The 21,736-nt window shown below is 34.6% G+C and overlaps 4 protein-coding genes across 4 annotated transcripts; 1 reads left to right on the top strand and 3 right to left on the bottom strand.

Annotated features, from left to right (window-relative positions):
* Positions 1-1,710: 1,710 nt before the first annotated feature.
* Positions 1,711-3,928, bottom strand: LOC25500574 (ethylene-responsive transcription factor ERF118). Its single transcript, XM_013589046.3, has 2 exons — positions 3,527-3,928; positions 1,711-3,347 (listed from the first exon to the last, which is right to left on the bottom strand). The coding sequence occupies exon 2, from the start codon at positions 3,122-3,124 to the stop codon at positions 2,033-2,035; it is 1,092 nt and encodes a 363-aa protein (XP_013444500.1). The 5' UTR covers positions 3,125-3,347; positions 3,527-3,928; the 3' UTR covers positions 1,711-2,032.
* A 2,216-nt stretch (positions 3,929-6,144) lies between these two features.
* LOC120577345 (uncharacterized) lies at positions 6,145-10,265 on the bottom strand. Its single transcript, XM_039828537.1, has 5 exons — positions 9,668-10,265; positions 9,548-9,561; positions 7,370-7,446; positions 7,213-7,243; positions 6,145-7,077 (listed from the first exon to the last, which is right to left on the bottom strand). Exons 1-5 carry the CDS (start codon positions 10,156-10,158, stop codon positions 6,245-6,247), a joined length of 1,446 nt encoding a protein of 481 aa, XP_039684471.1. The 5' UTR covers positions 10,159-10,265; the 3' UTR covers positions 6,145-6,244.
* A 1,153-nt stretch (positions 10,266-11,418) lies between these two features.
* On the top strand, positions 11,419-15,007 carry LOC112417301 (uncharacterized). Its single transcript, XM_039828994.1, has 3 exons — positions 11,419-13,060; positions 13,201-13,917; positions 14,859-15,007. Exons 1-3 carry the CDS (start codon positions 11,419-11,421, stop codon positions 15,005-15,007), a joined length of 2,508 nt encoding a protein of 835 aa, XP_039684928.1.
* Positions 15,008-17,690: 2,683 nt separating this feature from the next.
* LOC11439381 (ethylene-responsive transcription factor ERF118) lies at positions 17,691-20,239 on the bottom strand. The gene is made up of 3 exons (XM_003627442.3): positions 20,122-20,239; positions 19,472-19,711; positions 17,691-19,349 (listed from the first exon to the last, which is right to left on the bottom strand). The coding sequence occupies exon 3, from the start codon at positions 19,111-19,113 to the stop codon at positions 18,016-18,018; it is 1,098 nt and encodes a 365-aa protein (XP_003627490.2). The 5' UTR covers positions 19,114-19,349; positions 19,472-19,711; positions 20,122-20,239; the 3' UTR covers positions 17,691-18,015.
* Positions 20,240-21,736: the final 1,497 nt, after the last annotated feature.

Genomic DNA, 21,736 nt, shown 5'->3' with positions numbered 1-21,736 from the left:
TTGAGAGAGTTGAGACTGAGTTTGGAGTTGAACTCGTGTAAGAGGTTTGTTGGGTTGAGGTCCATACCTCGTGGGACTAACACTAAAAGATTTGTGAAAGAAGAGAAAAGAGTGCCGAAAATAGAGGCAGAAAGGTTGGAGTATTCGTCGAACCTATAAACGCAACATAGGGAAATACATTTTTTAGTACCAACACAAACTACTTAACAAATTCTGACTAGTTAATTTGTTCCATTCGCTACCCTATACCACAGATTGCTTAGCTAGATAAAACATTATAATTAAACATGGCCCTTAAAAGTTTGGCAACACAATTAACAGTAAATTATCACTGATATTGCGTGCATTTGGTTAACTGGAAAATTCCTAATGCAGAGAATAAAGCATACTATTACTGCATTAAACAAACAGATGTTAAAGCCACTTTGAAGACAAAAAATCTCAAGATATCTCTCACTCATCACGAGTATAAGGAGCGTAAATGATTACTTTGATCATAGTGTATAAAACATTGCATTCAGCTACAAAAGATAATTAATTAGAGTCTTCATGGATTGAATTATTTGAGTTTATACTTCTGAGACTGATTGAAAGAGCTACCGTAAACAACTTATGACATGTCCAAAGCTATTTTCCGCTCATTTCTACAAGCTCTCCAGGATAACTTATGCAAATAGCTTATAGTTTATACATAAGCACTTATATGGTAAGTGCTTATGCTATAAGCGGTTAAATATTTTCATACAAGCTTAAAACCGGAACATTAATATGCAATGTCAAAACAACAATCATAGCTGAAGATGTTACAGAAACGGTTTCAAACACAGTCACATAGAAGCAAAAGCAATATTGAAGAAGAACGATACCTTGGATTCAAAAGAATAGCGAGAGATAGCAGTGAGAATCAATTGCAGAGAGAGATAGGGTTCTTGATTTCCTGCAAATTTTTGAGTAAGTTGGAATTTTGTAGTTAAATGCTAGTAGAACATTGTCCCACACGCTACTTAAATTTGTAGGAAAATTTGTGATAATATCAAAAGTTTACTAATGCACTTAAAATGAAGTAAATAATTTTTTTCATCCTCGTAATTGTAAAGATTGAGCAATTTAGTCTTTTAAATATACAAAATTTGGTTGCTTCCACATTTGCAAACCCTGTGTCTTGTTGAAACTGTAAGGCATTGCGTCTATGTCCATATCGGTATCGAGATTAATGCGAGGGACTTCTTCCAATACTAATATCCGGGTGTAAACCCTTTTTGACGAATATGAAAATTTAGAAAGCTTTCATATTTACACAGCTTACATGGACAACCTATTTCACAGTCATTCAAATATTGTGGTTGTTGACAAGCAAATTCAAGAAACTCTTTGAGGCCTTTCAAAAACTCAATCAAGTATGCACTCTCAGAACAAAAAAGAAATGCAGCAAATAAAAAATTTATCATAATATTTAAGATATCAGATTTTACCCCTACCGATTAATCAAATCTTGAAAAAGTTTATTCTCAACCTATCCAACACAGATAATTCAAGATTCCAGAATCAATATAATGAATCAATGATTAGTATTTTAATCAACCATACTTGAGAAAGAATAAGATGCCATTTACTTAGTGCATCAGCATCATATGGACGAATGTGAATAATGTAAAACTATGTAACCTCGTAGACATCAAACAATAGAAAGAAGGAAGAAAAAAAAAACGATGCATCCAAAATATTAGACGGTTCATCCATATGCAGCAATATAACTTTCAAATTACAATACTCCAAGCAATATAGGAAAGTTCAAAAACCCTTCGGACGGCTCTAATAGCACAAGAAAACCAAAGGATTCTCTATGACATTCAACTAAATATTACAACTCAGTAAACAAAATATAAACTTAAAATGATATTAGACTAACTCTCAACCAAAATTTGAAATTGCATCTCCTCCTATTATCTCGCAAAACTGCATAAGCATTAACATAATCTAGAATATCGTAGTACTACTACTTCATAGTCTCACTCCTAAGAGACTACAAAACTTACACACAAGCTATATTGTGTTGAAGGGATTCCTCAATCCAACCAGCAAATTCATCATCATCACCGATATCACCAAAATCAAAATCAGGAAGCTCACTTGGTTCATTGTCATCAAAACCATGTATTTGAATATCCATGAAGTCAACTAAGTCACCGTAGTCACCAAATTCATCAAAATCCGGTCCAAAATCGTCGATGTTAAACCGATCAAAATCAAATCCAAAACCAAAATTGGGATCAGTTCCAGTTGGATTCTCAGCAGTAATTGGCTCAGGCAAGTTTAAAACGCTCATATCTGGAATTTCTAGCTCTTCAAGTTGACAAGAGACCATTTCACTTGCTTCATTGACAGCAGTGACAGCAGCAGCTTCAGTCTCAATTGAATTGGATGTTAAGGTATCCAACTCAAGCACGGAAGAAGGTGATGTGTGTGAGAACAAATTCTCAGAGTCTTCGGCAGTTGAGAATTTCTCTGACACAGAAGCATTAGCAGCATGAGCATCTGCTGAATAGTTTTTGTTCAATGCAGCAACTGGTGGGGCAGCAGAAGCGGAACCCTTTTTTATGTATGTTTCTACCTCCATTGCATGAGATTTAAGTTCAAATTGAAGCTTTTTGGATTCATAAGCTTGAGAAGCTTCTTCAGCACTATTGAAAGTTCCCAACCAGATTCTAGCATTCTTGAAAGGATCGCGGATTTCAGCGGCCCATTTGCCCCATTTCCTCATACGAACACCAGGGTATATGGCACAAGATCGTCGTCTCCCGGTTGTTGGAGAAGTTGTTGTTGGAACAACCTTCTTATTGGTTCGAGGTTGTGCTGAAAGACATGTATTTCTCCTTGTTACAGTCTTTTGCTTCAGAGAGAAGCTGTTCTGAGAAGCCAAAGACACTGATGCAGGTACATGAAGAGGGAGAGGGACCTCAACGAAACTTCTTTTTGTCGTGGTTCGTGGTTGTTGTGACTCATCTTCAGATAAATCAGTTGCGTCGGGATCATCGTAAACAAGCTGCAATTTCCTTGTGATCAATTTGGATTGTTTCAAAGGGTTAGGCCTTTGTCTGGCTCTAGATTTTCTAGAACCAGACATGATGGATAATGAAAAATAGTTTGAGAAAAACCCTTCAAAAGCCCCTTCAGAATCCCCACAAAATTTTTAGAAAATGGAAATGAAATTAAAGAAAATGAATTAAAGGCAAAAATGGTGACAAAATCTCTCACTCTCTCAAGTTAGATCCACTCTTAAGAACAAAAAGAGATTACAAACTTTTTGCATAAGAAATCCTCCAAAACACACAACTCGGTAACAAGTCCTGAAAAATCACAAAAAAAAACAAAAACATCATTAAACCCAGAATCCAACCATGAAACAATAATCATCAAAATAATAATAAATAAAAAAACATAAATATTAAAAGACATAATAATAAGTAATAACAAGTGATATTGAAGAAATTAATAAATGAAAAAATAAATAAATAAAAAAACGAACCTTTTTGGCCTCAATCGCATTGAAAATTTGCTCTTGATGACAAAGAGCATATAGAGAACGGAATAGAACACAGAAAAAGTAAGCAGAAGAGAAGAAATAGAGAAAATCCAGAGGTTCTTCAACAGAGCCTCAATCAGTGATTCAAGTATAGACTGAGAAGACATAAATCTACTATTCCTCTTGTTTTTAAGAGCAAATTCCGAATCAGGAAACGCCGAATCGAAATCAAGCTTCGATTATTTGCGTCACAGATGATAAATTGAACAAGATCGAATGTGAGTGAGAGAAAATTAGGGTTTTTTTTGGGGATGGAATTAAAATGGAATAGGGGTTTCGTCTTACTAGGCAAACAGAGGGATAGGGTTTTTGGTTATATTTTGCTTAATTAAATTTTAATATTTTCATTTATTTATTAACAGTTTTAAGACATGCTGCAACAGTGTGGTGGCTGGTGAGGTGTGTCTTTTTCTTACTTCATACTTTCATAGTGTTTAAGTCCTAGCTTCTCTCTTTAAAAAAAATAAAATTAATTAATTAATTTCATGAGAAATTTCATTTAACAATGATTCACATAAAAAAAAAATATAATATATTCACAAGATGTTACGGGATCTGGACCAACCATAAAGCCAATCATACGATGACACGTGGACTAAACGTCAATCAGACCAAACGCATTGTCTAAAGGAATATGCTAACAACAGTGCACCGGCTTACTGAAGCACGCCCTCGCACATCTCCCGCCATAAATGTGGCCTCTAACAGCCTCCTGATGAGACGCCGCAATTTTCGGAAGCAGTTAGCGCCTCAGTGCTCTATATAAGGATGATTTCGCGTCATCCTCATGGTACGATTAATTTTCTGCACTTTTTTCACATTCAACTTTATTTCCTACACTGACTTGAGCGTTCGAGTGTTAACGTGCCTAGAAGCATCCTCTGTTCCATCGTGAAGACCTCGTCGCCATTGCACTAACTTCATCCATCATTGTTGCTCCTTTCGTCTTCACCGAACATATGAGTTACTAACCAAATTTCTTATTGATGGTAGCACAAACATAAGTAAAGACGTTAAAGAATCGAAGATTGAACATCTATTTTATATTAATTTATTTTAAAACGTTAATTTTTAACGACTAAATTACTTTATAAAAAATAAATATTATTGATTTAAATCTAAATGACATGAATGTAAATATTTTTGTAAATAAACTTGTTGTATCAAAAATTAGTTGAAATATCCTTGTGAGTTTAGCTCAGTTGTTATGGACAATATATAATATACGTAAGGTCCAGGGTTCGAATCCCACCACTAAAAAAACTAGTTGAAATTAGTTTGATATAAATTTCATCATAAATTTTTTTTTACAAGTTGAAGTTTATGTTAAATGGTAAGACTTCCTCAAACAAAAAAAATGTTAAATGGTAAGACATATCGTACAAAATTAAGTTTGTAGGAGAAATTGTGGTGTTGACAAAATATTTTACGATTATTATTGGAATATAAATCTTGAAGAAAAAAATTGTAGAAACTCTAATCAAAATATTTTGCTAAAATATGTGCGTTAGACTAAAATTGCAGTAGATAAATTAAAATTCATAAGTTCATTCAAATAATTGAAGTTGGATGCCTTGTTTACCATAATTCTCTCACCAACTTTATAAAAGTTCTCATTAGTTTATAATATTTGCTCGTACTTTTTAGCAGAAACTAAAGTTACTAAACTATATTATTTGTTCATGTTAATCTCATTTTTCTTCCTCTCACGTGTCCACTAAATCTTTTTTCCTAATTTTTCTAACAAAATGAGGCATAACCAACAAACATAGAAAACTTATAAGCCCTTGGATCCCCCAATGACAAAGCAAGATCTAAGAAGGCTAAAGATAAAGAGGTTCTTAACAATTTTGTAGCCAATTTATTTGAAGTAAATCCTAGTCATGAAGGGTTGATATTTCATATGGTCAACTTGAAATCCAAATTGAAATGGATTTATCTGCCATCAAAATGAAAATTAATTCCTTTCAGAGATACATTACAGCTGAACTAATTAATTTCCAACCAGACAAACAGCAAAATTCAACACCAAGTAAAGAGAAAAACAAAATAGATATATAGACCCATAACCATGTACCAGAATCAAGAGCTTTATAAAAAAAAAAAAATACATGTTTATGTAAGAAAACCGATGGGACTTACATAAACAGACTTTGCAAGAGAATCTATCCATTCATATTATTGTGAATAGGCAGTGTGTACAAATATATGTCAATAACTTTCAAGAATTTTTTTTTTTTCTACCCTTGTTTGTGTCGAAAAATCCAAAAATGCCTCCCTTTTGAAAAAAATTGCAAAAATACCCTACTTTTTCAGTTTTTCTGGTACCTTGCTACCCCCACTTGCGGGGTACCTTAAAAAAAATTTTAAAAATATTAAGTACCCCGCAAGTCAAACTTGCGTCCTATTTTTTGTATTTTTTTTTTAAATTTTTATTACCTCGCAACCCCCACTTGCGCGGTATTTTTTGATTTTTTTTTAATTCCCGCAAGTCAAAATGACTTGTTTTTTTTTATAAATTTTTTTTAAAATACAAAAAAAAATAATAAATAAAAAAGAAGGACAAAAAAAATAATAAATAAATTAAATATCATAATATCTACAATTATTATAAATGCCCGGCTGTCCCACACCCTCGTCTTCGACGATTTCTTCCGCGATTTACTTGAGGGTCATGTTGGTCTTCGTCATTGTTATCTGTAGTTGATTGTATTTGACTACCATAACCCAATGACAACGACACATCGTGTTCCCTTGTTTGCCATCCAATATCCAGAAATTGTTCATTGTCGTTGAACGAAGCCGGAGAGAAGTGAGATAATAGGTTTGTTGGTGTTGGTGGATGGTTGTAGTTTTGGTTGGTGTACATTGGGTATTGTGGGCTGTTGTAGGGGGGTAATTGGTGTTGGACGGTCCAGCTTGGTTTGGGTCATTATAGGAGAAGTAGTTGTTGTTGGATGTGGTAGCTTGATTTGGGTCATTGTAACCATAATTTGGCATTGAATTTTGTTGGTAAGTTGACTGATATTGGGGCTCATATGCATTTCTCGGGGAGGTATATGGTGGTGGTTGGATGATATTTTGTTGGGGGGTGTCGAGAAATTCATACATTACAGAACCATGAATGTTTTGTGTTGTATGTGGTTGGGATTGATGATCTTGTAGTTGAGAAAAAATGTCTTGATCCCAAAAATCATCATGAATTGGTGTTTGGTTGTTGTGAATTTCAGGTTCATGTTCCGGCTCCGGCTCTTCTTGTTCGTCTGGATCTGAATCTGATGGTTTTGTCTCAACTGAAATCCTTAGACGTGGGTTGCATGTGGTTGTCAACCACTCAATATATGCATGACTTGGGGTGAGTGATCTTGGCTGCATGCGAGGTAAAGTATAACTCCGTCGGTTGTCCCAATGTTGGCTCTCTATCGGAAAGCGAAAACCATTTGATTGGTACCACGTCTTGAACCGTTTGTCCACCGTATGGAATTGTCGCATGTCTCTTGGGGCCCCGGGTATTTCTTGTGGCAAACCAAATTGAAGCTTCACCCTATCAGTTGGATGCCATTCAACTTTGTCAAAACAGATAAGGTCAGTTGTTGTTGTCCATTCCCAATAGTCTTCAGGCTGGTTGTATGGAACCTTCTTGTAAGGTCTCCATTTAAACTGGCACAAGAGAGAAGTTGTATTGTAAGGCTAACAATTTTGATATATATATATATATATATATATATATATATATATATATATATATATATGAACTCATAATTAAAAAATCAATTAAAATATTACATCATGTGGTAGTATGTCATCAAACTTTTTTCTGTAAGATATAGTGTCATGGCTTGGATTCTCGTAGTATCTTGAACCTGTAACACCCCGTTTCCCAAAATTACTTAAATAGTAATAATACGACAATAATCAGAGTAATCATAACAGGCATGCTACATTTCTTCATTTAAAAAAAAATTGTTAAATAGAGGATATATAAAAATCTATTTAATCAAACGTCGTTCATAAAATTGTCATTAACTCGCAGCGGATTATTTTCATCGTCATTCATTCTACAATAATTATTATTGGCGTAAAGGCCATTTCAACATAATAGTCGATCACCAAATAACTACATCAGTTATAATTCAAAGTTGATACATAGGAAAGAATTCAAATAATAAAACCCCATCCCACGTATCAGAGCCCTAAACTTTGTGAGCCACCACCTACTACTCAGGATCACCTGCAAGTTACCCATAGGAAGGGCAACATTTTCAAGCAGAAGGGGTGAGATTCTCCAACAATAATAATAATATATAATAACATAATGAATCTAACACTCTATCATCATAATCGTTCAACAATCATAATACAACATTTATTATCAACTTCATCATTCAACAATCATAATATAACAGTAACAATGACTCATGCGACTACTCGACTTCACTTCTAAGACTCATGCAAGACATGACAACTCTTCTAAGACTCCTCAACAAATGCAATTATGCATGTGGTACCATATCAGGGCCGAAGCTCTCATCGTTATAGAATGGTTAAAGCATTCTTTATCAGGACATGAGTCCTCATCGTTAACATCGTTTTGAACAACATCGTGTTCCATCGTTTTGAACGACAAAGCGTTCCAGAACCGAAGTTCTCATCGTTTTTATGCTTATGCAACTGACTCCACTTGTGTATATCTGCCTACAACTCAACAACAAATGCATATGTACTCATACGACTCAGCACCTTTTCAATGCAACATGTTCATCTAATTGATTCAAGCATTCCAACATTCAAATTCATAAAATTAACCAACTAATTATCATCATGATTTTAAGTAGGACTTTAAGTCTATACAAAGGTTATACAAGCTGTAAGGAACATCTAGAAATACTCAAAAGGATCCCTTAGTGTGTGAAGCAAGATTCAGAAAAAGGCTAACTAACACTCAGTTCGCTTAAGCGACGGCTAGCTCGCTTAAGCGACCAACTTACAGTAGGTCTGGGTTCAGTTCGCTTACGGGTCGCTCACGGTTCGCTTGGGCGAACTTTGGATAGAATCAAACTTAATTTTCGCTTACCAGTTCGCTCACTGTTCGCTTAAGCGAACGGGTAAAATCACAATCTGGGTAGTTCACATGAATGTTCGCTTAAGCGACGGATGCTTCGCTTAAGCGACCAATCGTCTGGGCAGGGTAAAAGCTACGATTTTCAGACTTCTCCTCACCCCAAAAACCCAATTTTAATCCCCAATTCACCCAAAACGTTTTCCTGAAATGTTTACAAGTCCTATGTACAACCAGCTATCAAAAGAACAGCAATTCAACACCAACAACAACAATTCATTCAAATCAAACATTCATTCAGAACTTTCAAAACTTCATCCATTATATTCTACCTTCATCCAATTATGATCAACATCAACAATACAGAGTAGGAAATCATATTAATTATCAAATACAACTTTATAAACCTAAATCTTACACATTTTCTTCAAAATTGCCATTAACCCTAATTTCCCAATTTTTACCATAAAAACAGTTAAATTGCTTAATTTTCAGAAATCATATATTATCGTTATTGAAAGATGATCCCACCCTTACCTTAGAATTGCAAAGATAAAGTGCAGCAAACCAATTTCTAAGTTCTTCTCTCTTGGTCTTCTCCTTTGCCTAGCTTTTTCTTCTCCCACTTGTTTTCACGTTAAAACAGTTTTCTCCCTTTTTCTTTTCCTTTTCTTTCCTAAAGTGTAACTCCTCTTATTACATTAAACCTCCCCTAAATTCTATTAATTTCTAATTAATCCCTAACCTCCTAAATAACTCTATTATTCATTTTATTCGATTTATATTAAATTAAATCATATAAATAAAATAACACATCAAATAAGTCACACATAATTACATAAAATGCATAAAAGACTCTAAATAACTCTAAAAATAAATAAATAACGACTAGGGCGTTACAGAACCTACACCTGTCCATCTAACAAATGATATAAAGAAATTAGTAGCTAATTTATCAAATAATAATATTAATAAGAAGCGAGAATATGTGAGTGGGTTAATAAAAAAAAATTGGTCACGCTTACTTTAATCCTAGCGGCCACTGGAGTGGGTTATCATTTCTCGGAGCGATATGACTCAACCGAAAATATCCCCAAACTTGTAACAAGAAATGACATCCATTTAGTGCTTTTATATTTGGATGTGAGGCCTCACACAAGCCACGATAAAGGTAAGCCAAAACTGCCGATCCCCAACTATATCTTCTTGTTTCATTAAAATCCATTAACAAAGACAACCAAGAGGTGTGCACAAATAATCCAGTTGTATTTGGAAACAAGAACCCTCCAAAGAGGTATAGTAGGTACCTCCTAGTGTGTTGTATTTTTACCTCCGGAGGAGATTGTTCATTGAAGTTATTATCGACTAGATTATCCTTTAACCACGACAAGGAGAGAGTAAAACCATCAGTTTTGTGTGCTGGAGGAGTTATTCCCAACAAATGAGCACAAAGATTCCACGGAAGAGTTGGAGGAGCCGTAACAATTGAACCTCCAAAAGGTAAGCCGAGTAACATATAGACGTCTTCCAAAGTGATAGTACACTCACCCGTTCGAAAGTGAAAAGTATGGGTTTCGGACCGCCATCTTTCTACAAGAGTGGTTACAATGTGCCTATCAATTTTGTAACACCCTATTTGAGAAACCTCAAAAAATCTAGCCTGACGTAGATAATCTTGAATAAACGGACTTGGTACTATGTGTTGTCGTGTACGAGTGACAAGAGGTACACCCTCTGCATCCTAACAAAAAATAAAAAGATAAGATATAATAAGTAATTTAAATAATGTAAGTAAAATTAACAAATTAATATTCATATATACCCATTTTCTGATGTGTTCTTCGGTAGATCTATGATCATTTTCCAACGACAAGTATGCCATTTGTTACTTGAGTGAGTAAGGAAGAAAAAAATTTGTTACGTGAGTGAGTGAGTGAGCGAGTAAGGAAGAAAAGGATTGATATAAAAAGAATATGGGAGGACAGTAAGAATAAGGTTGCGGTATTTATAATGTTAAACTATGTGTAAAGAAATTGAAATAGTAGTGTGGTATTTTAATTGAAGTGAAGAAATCATGTGTTACTACTGCAATGCATGCATGCCAATAGTGTTCAAATAAATGTAGAAATGACAATTGCATGTAAAAGCAGAAGCATGCTGTTCAACAGTATTGCATCTATTGCCTCATGAAATGACCAATGCATGCAAAAAATGCATTATTTTCTGCATAAAATTTTTGACTGAAATGACCAAACCATGCTAAATCACGTGTGAGGGCCAATAAATTGAAATGACCGACCAGCTATCTCTGAAGGGCGCATAAACTGGCGCGTGCACACCCTACCCCGCAAGTGGGAGTTGCGAGGTGCCCTCTCAGCTGGCGCGTGTGCCAGCTACCCCGCAAGTGGGAGTTGCACTACAACTGGCGCGTGAGCCACCTACCCCGCAAGTGGGAGCTGCGTGGTACTCCAATCTAAGCTGGCACGTGAGGAAGCATTCCATTTTATTTTGACACCATTTCATTATTATAAAAGTGGTGAACCTGTTATAATTGTATCACACCACTCTACTTCATACTCTTCCTCATTTCTTAACATCAAACCATTCAATGGCACCAAATATAAACATTTTTGTGTACTACAATGGAGAAGTTAAACAAAATGAATCCGGCATTTTTTTCCAAAGTCAGTATACCAAAGGTTTTAAAGTGAGCATGGCTAGTACTTACTTGCATCTCAAAAAAAGAATAGTGGAAAAGTTATGTCTCGGAGATAACATGGTTGTGTCTGAAATTATATGTCGGAATCCCATGTTTGTTGGAACTACCACAATTCACTACCAGGCGTTAAGAATAACTGATAACGACGATGTCGAGTTTATGTTTAACGTACATAAAAGTCACAGTTCTTTGTCCTATATAGAGCTTTATGTTATGTTTGAGATGAAGAATCCAACATCTAATGTTGAGTTAAATTACCCATCAAGTTCTAGTCAACACCAAAGTCTACCACAACAACAATATAGTACACAACACAACAACCCTTCATCGTCCGAACCACATTACAACACGTCATCCATTTATGGTGCATCCTCATCGCAACCTTTTCAGTCACAGTGGTCACAAAATGTGTATGAACCGTCACAAAGAATAACTCAACCTTATTCCTCTCAAACACCATCCCGTTCAACACAACTCGAAACTTTAAACGCTGAAATCGATATATTCACCTCCCAATTCCAAGACCAAGAAAATGATGAAGTTCAAGATGATGAAGATGATGAAGAGCTCCTTGCTGCACAAAACGGTGATGAGAACGAAGAAGACGAGGACGAAGATGAAGACGACGATCTGCCACAACTACCAATTTTACCAATCCGAGCTTCTTACAATCCACCAAGGTCCATGCGCAACGTCAATGATGACCACTCAACTGAACTTTATCATTCAATGGCTCTTTCGGTCGATCAAGGTATTGCGTCGGGGATGCAATTCCATAACAAAAATGATTGCATTCTTGCAATTAAATTTTATCACATGAAGAAATCAACGGATTATATTGTGAAAAAATCAGATTCTGAAAGGTATGTCATCAAATGTAAAGATACAAAATGTGGTTTCAAATTGCGGGCCTCGTGGAGGAAAAAAACTGATAAATGGGAGATCGGCAATATGAATGATCATACATGTGTCTCAACAGAAATGACGCAAGATCATCACAAACTTAGTTACAATGTGATATGTGAAAGTGTTAAGTCACTTCTACATATGGATACTTCAATTACAGTGAAGGTTATAATTGCACACATCCGAGAGAAGTTTAATTACACAGTTTCATACAGAAAGGCATGGAGAGCAAGGAATAAGGCGATTGAATCAATTTATGGTAATTGGGAGGAGTCTTATCAAGAACTACCACAATGGTTGATGGTCATGGAAAAAGATTTGCCAAGAACAATAATTGATTTTCAAACAGTCTCATCAACAGAAGTGGTAAATGAGATCGTCTTCAAGCGTCTCTTTTGGGTCTTTCGTCCGTGCATCTTAGGTTTCGAATTCTGTAAACCCATTGTCCAAATTGACGCAACTTGGTTGTATGGCAAATACAAAGGAACATTGTTGTTAGCTGTTGCGCAAGATGGGAACAACAAGATATTTCCCATTGCTTTTGCAATCGTGGAAGGCGAGACCAAGGAGGCTTGGAGTTTCTTTTTGAAGAATCTAAGGCAGCATGTCACCCCACAGGAGAACATATGCCTCATTTCCGATAGACATGTGTCGATAAAGAGCGCGTATGATGATCCACAGAATGGATGGCACGGTGCTCCGACAAGCCATGTGTATTGTGTCCGACACATTGCACAAAACTTTATGAGATCATTCAAGGATGGGGAACTTAAGAAGAAAGTTGAAGGCATGGGTAAAAAACATATCTCTTTCCACGTAAATTCGACATATTATTTGTTTAAAAAGACACATCTAACTTTTTCCCAAACAATGCAAGTTACGCCATGAACATCCCTACATTCGAATATTACCATTCTGAAATTGCTGTTGCAGACCGAAAGGCTTTAGCATGGGTCGACAATATTCCCAAACAAAAGTGGACTCAATCACATGACGATGGTCGACGATGGGGCCATATGACAAGTAACTTGGTAGAGTCACAAAACAACGTGTATAAGGGTATTCGAGGACTCCCGATCACAGCTATTGTGAAAGCATCATATTACAGGTTGGCGGCCTTGTTTGCTAAAAGAGGACATGAGGCAGCGGCAAGGGTTAATTCTGGTGAGCCATTCTCAGAAAACAGCATGAAATATCTGAGGAATGAGGTGATTAAATCCAACAGTCATCATGTCACTCAGTTTGATCGGGATCGGTATACCTTTTTCGTCCGTGAAACCATCGACCATAGAGAAGGATTACCAAAGGGAGAATACAAGGTAGACCTGCAAAATAAATGGTGTGATTGTGGACGATTCAGAGCGTTACACCTACCATGCTCACATGTCATTGCCGCATGTTCTAGCTTTTGTCATGACTACAAGACTTTTGTCGATAACAAATTCACGAATGAGTGTGTATACGCCGTATACAACATCCACTTTGACGTGGTTCACCACCAGTCATATTGGCCTAATTATGAAGGACTGAAGGTGGTTCCCGACAAGTCTATGCGTAGGGCAAAGAAAGGTCGTCCACCAATTACTCGCATTAGGACCGAAATGGACGATGTGGAAACTGAGAGAAGATGCGGCGTTTGTAGGATGCCTGGTCATTCCCGCAAAGATTGCATTAATATTAGACATCAGTAGAACTCTAGTCTTTATTTCATATTTATTGTATTTCGTATGTTTTTAATTTTGTAAATATTATGATTATTATTATAATTACTTTTTTGTCAACGCCTAGATTTACATTATTAATATAAGTTCAAATGGTATGATAAATTGAAAAATTAAACGAAGTATTTATAGTAGATGAAATAATACATGTAAATATTGTGGTATTTTTTTTGTTTATTATTTTTTTTTGTCCTTATTAATTTTTTTGTTTAGAGTGGTATTTTAAAAAAAAATTTAAAAAAAAACAAGTCATTTTGACTTGCGGGAATTAAAAAAAAAAATCAAAAAATACCCCGCAAGTGGGGGTTGCGAGGTAATAAAAATTTAAAAAAAAAAATACAAAAAATAGGACGCAAGTTTGACTTGCGGGGTACTTAATATTTTTAAAAAAAAAATTAAAGGTACCCCGCAAGTGGGGGTAGCAAGGTACCAGAAAAACTGAAAAAGTATGGCATTTTTGCAATTTTTTTCAAAAAGGGGGTATTTTTGGATTTTTCGACAAAAACAAGGGCAGGAAAAAAAAAATTCAACTTTCAACAATAAAACATGACTAAAACAATACAAAACTCACTTAATTATACATGATATGACCCATCCTGTTCAACAAGACAATTTTTAATTTGGTCAATAGTTAGCCATCAAATATCACAAGTCTTTAATTTGGGAAAATTTCAGTAGTATTTCACATTAGTCTCCAAGTGCACCACATAAATATGAGACATCACATCTAAAACAATCAAGTATGCACCCTCAGAACAGAGAAATACAGCAAACCAAAGTGGAGGCTGACACAGTTATAGAACCAAAAAAATACTCGTAGGAATGGATGTTTCTATAGCTAGAGATCTGGTTAAACAGTTTTTGATGCAGTGGAAAGGACATGCGGAGGTGCTGAGACATTAAGCACAGTCAGTTTCCTCGTTTCAGCTTTCAGAAAAGACTGTACTGAAGGAGGTGGCAATGATAGATACCTGATAATTAGTACAGGGAATAAAGGAGGAAAGGGAAATGCGTGGTAGGATCATTGAGTTGTTTGTTATTATGGCTGTGACTGAGAGGATATTCTCTCTCTGAGGAGCTCAGGCGCTGAACAGTCTTGTAAGGTCTGAGGCTCGATTCATCTGCGTATACACAATATATCCTCTATTTTCTGTTGTTGAGTTTTCGTCATTCTCTTCTGAATCTGAAGTACACCAAAATATAGAAGACAAAAGTTTTGAATTCTAATTGCGGTATAAATGTCTATAGCTTGCAAAATGCATTTTTAACGTTCAAGAGAGCCATGGGAAAAGAATAACCAAAAGAATCTTTTAATGTTCAAAATATTTATCAAACATTTACAGAAAAACCAATCAATATAATTGATAGAGGCATCCCAGCGAGGACATGAAGAGCTTATCACCCGTCTTTTATTTTTTTGAAACAGCAAATTTATTAAATCCGCTCACTCAAATTTATTATTGCCCATCCTAAATTCTGATAACTGTTTAATTGATTAACTTCCCTATAAGATATGGAGTCGTTTGATCTATGCAGGCAATCCCACCTAGAGAGAAAATACTTTGATTGTTATTTTATATTCGAAACAACAAGCTAAGATGTAAACAACTCGTAATAAATAACCGGATTATCCAGCTTAGATATTATGAATTCCTAAGTAGAAATCAAGGTAGACTGAAATGATAAATTACCATCGGTAAGACCGTAACATGAACAATGATATGAATACTCGTTACTAATATGTCAACGGAGATGACTGAACTAATTCTGATGGTTGAAGACTTTGTACCTCCAACCTTACAATTCCAACAAATATTTATAATTAAACGGCAGAATTGAACTTATGATTATTCAAGAATGAAAACCAGAAAGCAGCATAAAAAAGATATGACCAACAATTATAGAATTCAGAAGTATTGATTAAAATAATGCACTCTTCACCAACTATAAGTCATTCTAGCAGCAATTTCATGGAATAAAATTAAAGGGTGACGCAGGGTCTGACTATTGTAGGCCGTGTTATATAAAGATATAGCTTACAAACAAAAGACCATCAATTCTTGTATTGTAAATCATCTAATTTCTTATATAGTAATTTCAGCATCCTGATGTTTATTCAAGTCTTTGGTGCATTTGATTGAAGTAGAATGTTTTTTTGTTTAAGAATGTCTTTTTGCCCTTAGACCTCATATAGCTTCTACATAGTCATGATTGCCTCAAGGAAGTGGCCAATTCAAATATAGAGACCGAAACAAGGCAGTCTTGCTGCATTATATCCTCAAGAAGTTTGTAGAAACCATTGCATTGTCCCACATTACTTGACTTCTCAATACAATTTCGTTGGGCTGGGAGCAATCAGAAGATATAATTTGATACATACTTCCTCCGGTCTTATTTATAAGAGAAACTTGAGTCAATAAAAGTTGATGTATCTAGTTAAAAATTTAGTCAAAATACATCAACTTTTGTTGACCAAACTTTCTCTTATAAATAGGACCGGAGGGAGTACTATTTAATATACATTAGGTTTTAACATCTATTATCTTCTGATATGCAAGACTTGAAAACATAATTTTTTCTTCCTTAATGCATTAATTACTCTCGTACATTATCCTAGCGATGCAGCTCCTTTAGAATGTTTGATATTCCCAGGGGGAACAACGCTTGGCCAGTGCGCATACCTCTACGCATGAGCCGGATACTCACCTGAAAGCAAAATCAAACAAGACAGGAACAATTGGAGCTGTAGATTGACACTGCAAAATAAAAGGAAAGGTAAATAAGGAGTGGAGGATAGTTAGTTAGCTTGAAAATGTAGAATCCGATTCTGATGTAACAATACAAGAAAAAGTAATTAAATAAATGAAGATGCCCCAAACTATTGTAGCAAATGTGACAGAGATTGATAAAAAAAATGTCACAGAGATGAAAACTAGAGATGCATTGCTCAAGTTAACATCCATAGCTATTCCAAGGGCAGTGAGGACAAATGTGAAAGGCAAAACTAGATATAATAAGTCCTGATAAATTTAAACAGAACCGTTATTCGGGATAGAAGTTCGGCGAGCAAGAGAGAGGAAAGAAGTAAAAACCAAGAAATATCGTGGTTGTTGACAAGCAAAATCTGAGGCCTGTCAAAAATTCATTTGTATATCCCGTTCGACCAGCAATGCACCGGTTATACATCCATGTCCAATGTTCCGGTATTTCCAATTTCCACTCAGGTGCAAACAGACTACATGGTTATTAGTAATGCCTATTGTGAATAGGCAGAGCCAGAGTGTACATATAGCATATTAATAATTTTCTACAATAAAACATGTCTAAAACAGTACAAATCTAAGTTATTAGTTTGTTTGTTTTTTTCTACAAAAGCTTCATCAATAGTCAGTCATCAAATATCAAATTTAACAAAATTTCAGCAGTATGATCCGACCAAAATGAAATGCAGCAAACCAAAATTACATAACCCCTACCCATTAATCAAGTCATAAAATAGTTTATTTTCAACCTATCCAACACAGATAATTCAAGATTCCAGAATCAATATAATGAGTCAATGATTAGTGTTTTAATCAACCATTTGAGAAAGAATAAGATGCCATTTGCTTAGTGCATCGGCATCATATGGACAAATGCTAATAATGTAAAACTACATAGACAACCTTATAGATATCAAACAATAGAAAAGAAAACATAATGTATCCAAAATATTTGAAGGTTCATTCATACACGGTAATAGAACTTTCAAATTACAATACTCGGAGCAATATAGTAAAGTTGAAGAACCCTTCGGACGGCTCTAACAGCACAAGAAAACCAAAAGATCTGTGTGACATTCAACTAAATATTACAACTCCTCGATAAACAAAATATAAAATAATAAACTCAATAGAATCACTCTCAACCAAAAACGGATATTGAATATCCTCATATTGTCTCGCAAAACTACATAAGCATTAATAAAATCATCTATAACATCATAGCACTACTACTTCCTAGTCTCACTCCTAAGAGACTACAAAACTTAGACACAAGGTATGTTGTGTTGGAGGGGTTCCTCAATCCAACCAGCAAATTCATCATCATCAACACCAATATCGCCAAAATCAAAATCAGGAAGCTCGCTAGGTTCATTGTCATCAAAACCATGTATTTGAATATCCTTGAAGTCACCTAAGTCATCGAAATCACCAAATTCATCAAAATCCGGTCCAAAATCGTCAATGTTAAACCGATCAAAATCAAATCCAGAACAAAGATTGGGATCAGTCCCAATTGGAATCTCAGCAGCAGTTGGCTCAGGCAAGTTTAAAACACTCATATCCGGAATATCTAGCTCTTCAAGTTGACAAACCACCATGTCACTCGGTTCATAGACAGCAACAACTTCAGTGTTTGATGGAACATCAAACTTCTCAATCAAACTGGATGCTAAGGTATCTAACTCAAGCACGGAAGAAGGCGATGTGTGTGAGAACAAACTGTCAGAGTCTTCAGTAGTTGAGAATTTCTCCGACACAGAAGCATTAGCAGCATCAACATCTGCATAAGAGTTTTTGTTCAATGCAGCAAGTCGAGGGGCTGCTGCAGAAGCGGAGCCCTTTTTGATTGCCTCCATTGCCTGAAATTTAAGCTCAAAATGAAGCCTTTTGGATTCATAAGCTTGAGAAGCTTCTTCAGCACTGTTGTAAGTTCCCAACCAGATTCTAACATTTCTGAAAGGATCACGAATCTCAGCAGCCCATTTGCCCCATGGCCTCATACGAACACCGCGGTATTTGGCACAAGATCGTCTCCCTGTGGTTGGAGAAGTTGATGTTTGAACAACCTTCTTGTTGGTCTGAGGTTGTACTGAAAGACATGTCTTTCTCCTTGTTACAGTCTTTGGCTTCACATAGAAGCTGTTCTGAGAAGTCAAAGATAATGCTGCGGGTGCACGAGGAGGGAGAGTGACCTCGAAGAAGCTTCTTTTAGTTGTTGTTCGTGATTGTTGTGACTCGTCTTCAGATACATCAGTGGCATCAGGATCATCAAAAACAAGCTGCAATTTCCTTGTCATCAATTTGGATTCTTTCAAAGGGTTAGGCCTTTGTCTAGCTCTAGATTTTCTAGAACCCGACATGTTGAATCAAAACAATAAAAAATTGTTTGGGTAAAACCCTTCAAAAAACCCTTTCAGAATCCCCACAAAAATTTTTAGAAAATGGAAATGAAATGATTAAAGAAAATGAATGAAAGACAAAATTGGTGACAAAATATCTCTCTTTCTCTCAAGTGAGATCCACTCTTAAGAACAAAAAAAGATTAGAAAATTTCTGTATATGAAAGCCTCCAAAACACACAACTCGGTAACAAGTCCTGAAAAATCACAGAAACAAAAAATGTTATTAAACCCTTAAACCCAGAATCCATCTATGAAACAATAATCATCAAAATAATAATAAAATATATATAAATATTAAAAGACATAAAAAACAAACCTTTTAGGCCTCAATCGCATTGAAACAGATGGAATCACAAAAAATTTGCTCTTATTGACAAAGAGCATATAGAGAGAAGAACAGAACACAGAAAGAGTGAGCAGAAGATAAGAAACAGAGAAAATCCAGAGGTTCTTCAACAGAGCCCCAATAACTGATTCCAGAATAAACTGAGAAGACATAAATCTACTGTTCCTCTTCTTTTTTAGAGCAAATTCCTCCAACAACAAACACTTCAACCTTCAAACCAACAAGAAGAAGAAAAAGAGTATCAAAACAGTGAGTGACACACACTAATATAGATAGATAAAGGATCACAAATCTACGGTCAAGATTTTATATTCAAAAACAGCCAAATAAAATCACATGAGTGTGTTATTATTTTATTGATCTGGAATTTTGTGTTGGTGACATAGAGTGAAACAAAATCAATAAATTAAAAACAACAACAACATAGAAATAACCGACCTTAATATGACACAACACAAAGACAGACGCAAATCTCAATACAAACATCAACCACAGACACAGACACAGACCAAGAAATAAAAAAACGTTACAAAGACCAAATTAAATAGCAATAAATTATTATTTTAATGAAAAATGAGTTTTTTTCTTGGGAAATTAACACAGAGAGAGAAGAATTTTACCCTTTGATTTGGTTTTTTCCACTGAGAAGGAGGAGGCTATTGTGTCTTTGCCTCTGTTTTTCTCTTTCTCTCACTCACTAACCTGTCACTATCTCTCACTGTATGTTTGCAGTGTTTTTCTCACACTCTGACTGGCCCCTTCTCTCTCCTCACACTTTATTAAATATGCATAAGACTAGGTACTCTCTTTGAATTTTCCATATTTTTAATGATTTTTTATTGGTTGGTCAAATACCAAAATTTAAGGGATTTTCTTTGAGTAGGTAAATCATATAAAATATTACTATTACTGTCATTCACACTATTTGATTATTCATTGTATTTATCATGTATTAGTAACAACTTCCAAATTTTTAATTATGTATTGGAAATTGATATTCAAATGCTAATATTCTTTTTATTGAATTTCTACCAAAAATAAAAATATTCTAGTATTGGAAATCTCCCAAAAATTTTGTCAAAAAATAAAAATAAAAATATTCTAGTATTGAAAATTTTCCCAAAAATTGGTAAAAATAATAATATTATAATGTTAAATAGGAAAAGATACCTGCTAATAACCAATGCAGAAGATTAAGAAGGCAGCGAGCTAGCTGGATTCTGAGAAGAATGGGTTGAAATGGAGAAATACAGATGCTGAGTAGACATGCAAAGAGGTGGAGAGATGAGAGAGAGAGAAAATGAAGTTTATGATTTAAGAAGAGAGAGAAATCAAAAAATGAAATATTTTGCTTAATTTTAATATTTTTATTTATTTATTAATTAACATTTTTTAATGTGATGAAAAATTTTATTTAGCAATCATGATTCACATAATAAAATGGCTAAATAATATTTTCGTCATTGAATGCGTAACAAATTATCATAATAGTCTTTTAATATGTCAAAATTTTAAAATAATTCTTGATTGTGTTCTATGTTAGTCAAAATAGTTTTTGATAAATATATTCATTTGCTGTTAATATCGTCGTTTCCGTCCATTAATATTTTTATTTGATGTCATATCAATTTTTATAAAAAAAATTCAAAAAAAAAATCAATTTTTATAAATACTTGTTTTTTGTTATATGAGTCCCTATAAAAAGTTATTGTCAACATTGAGGTATATTTAATTTCAAGAACTATTTTGATTATGGAAAACACAATCAAGGACTATTTTGACCAAGTTTCTAAAAATCGGGATTTTGCTAAGTCGAAAGGGTAAAATAAAAAATCGTAAAGTCGCATGATGATTTTACTCAACTACTTTTGTAGAATTGATATAAGAAATCGTAAAATTACAATCAAAATCGATGAATTTTACCAAAACATAAATAATGTTAAATATATGTTATACATTGTAATTAGTTATAAATTACCGATTTAAAGTCCACAAAATATTTATACATAAATTATTAAAAAAAATGAACAAAATCCTTCAAAACTCATGTGATTTTGTATGAATTTTACGATTTTGATGCGATTGTACTAAGATTTTCCCTATTTTAGGATTCTGTTATGAATTTGAGTCATTAAAGGTGAACAAAGACGCAAAATCATGGATTTAAGTCGGAATTTTGACAACAAAGATTATGATATGTGACCACTTGTTACACATTCAAACGAAAATAACTAT

The sequence above is a fragment of the Medicago truncatula genome, chromosome 8, assembly GCF_003473485.1.
Source record: "Medicago truncatula cultivar Jemalong A17 chromosome 8, MtrunA17r5.0-ANR, whole genome shotgun sequence".
NCBI classification, from domain to species: Eukaryota; Viridiplantae; Streptophyta; class Magnoliopsida; order Fabales; family Fabaceae; genus Medicago; species Medicago truncatula.
Note: the sequence above shows the minus strand (reverse complement) of the source record. Positions and strands in the feature narration are given on the sequence as shown.

Excerpts from the sequence above, each read along its gene's own strand:
- LOC120577345 (XM_039828537.1), bottom strand. The coding sequence starts at position 10,158 with ATGTTACTCGGCTTACCTTTTGGAGGTTCAATTGTTACGGCTCCTCCA. Across the intron at positions 7,244-7,369 it reads ATGACATACTACCACATGAT|TTTAAATGGAGACCTTACAA; the intron begins GTAATATTTTAA and ends CTCTTGTGCCAG. Across the intron at positions 7,078-7,212 it reads ACCTTACAAGAAGGTTCCAT|ACATGCGACAATTCCATACG; the intron begins ACAACCAGCCTG and ends GGGCCCCAAGAG.
- LOC112417301 (XM_039828994.1), top strand. The coding sequence starts at position 11,419 with ATGGTTGTGTCTGAAATTATATGTCGGAATCCCATGTTTGTTGGAACT. Across the intron at positions 13,061-13,200 it reads GAAGAAAGTTGAAGGCATGG|ACCGAAAGGCTTTAGCATGG; the intron begins GTAAAAAACATA and ends TTGCTGTTGCAG. Across the intron at positions 13,918-14,858 it reads CGGCGTTTGTAGGATGCCTG|TGGAAAGGACATGCGGAGGT; the intron begins GTCATTCCCGCA and ends TTTTTGATGCAG.
- LOC11439381 (XM_003627442.3), bottom strand. The coding sequence starts at position 19,113 with ATGTCGGGTTCTAGAAAATCTAGAGCTAGACAAAGGCCTAACCCTTTG.
- LOC25500574 (XM_013589046.3), bottom strand. The coding sequence starts at position 3,124 with ATGTCTGGTTCTAGAAAATCTAGAGCCAGACAAAGGCCTAACCCTTTG.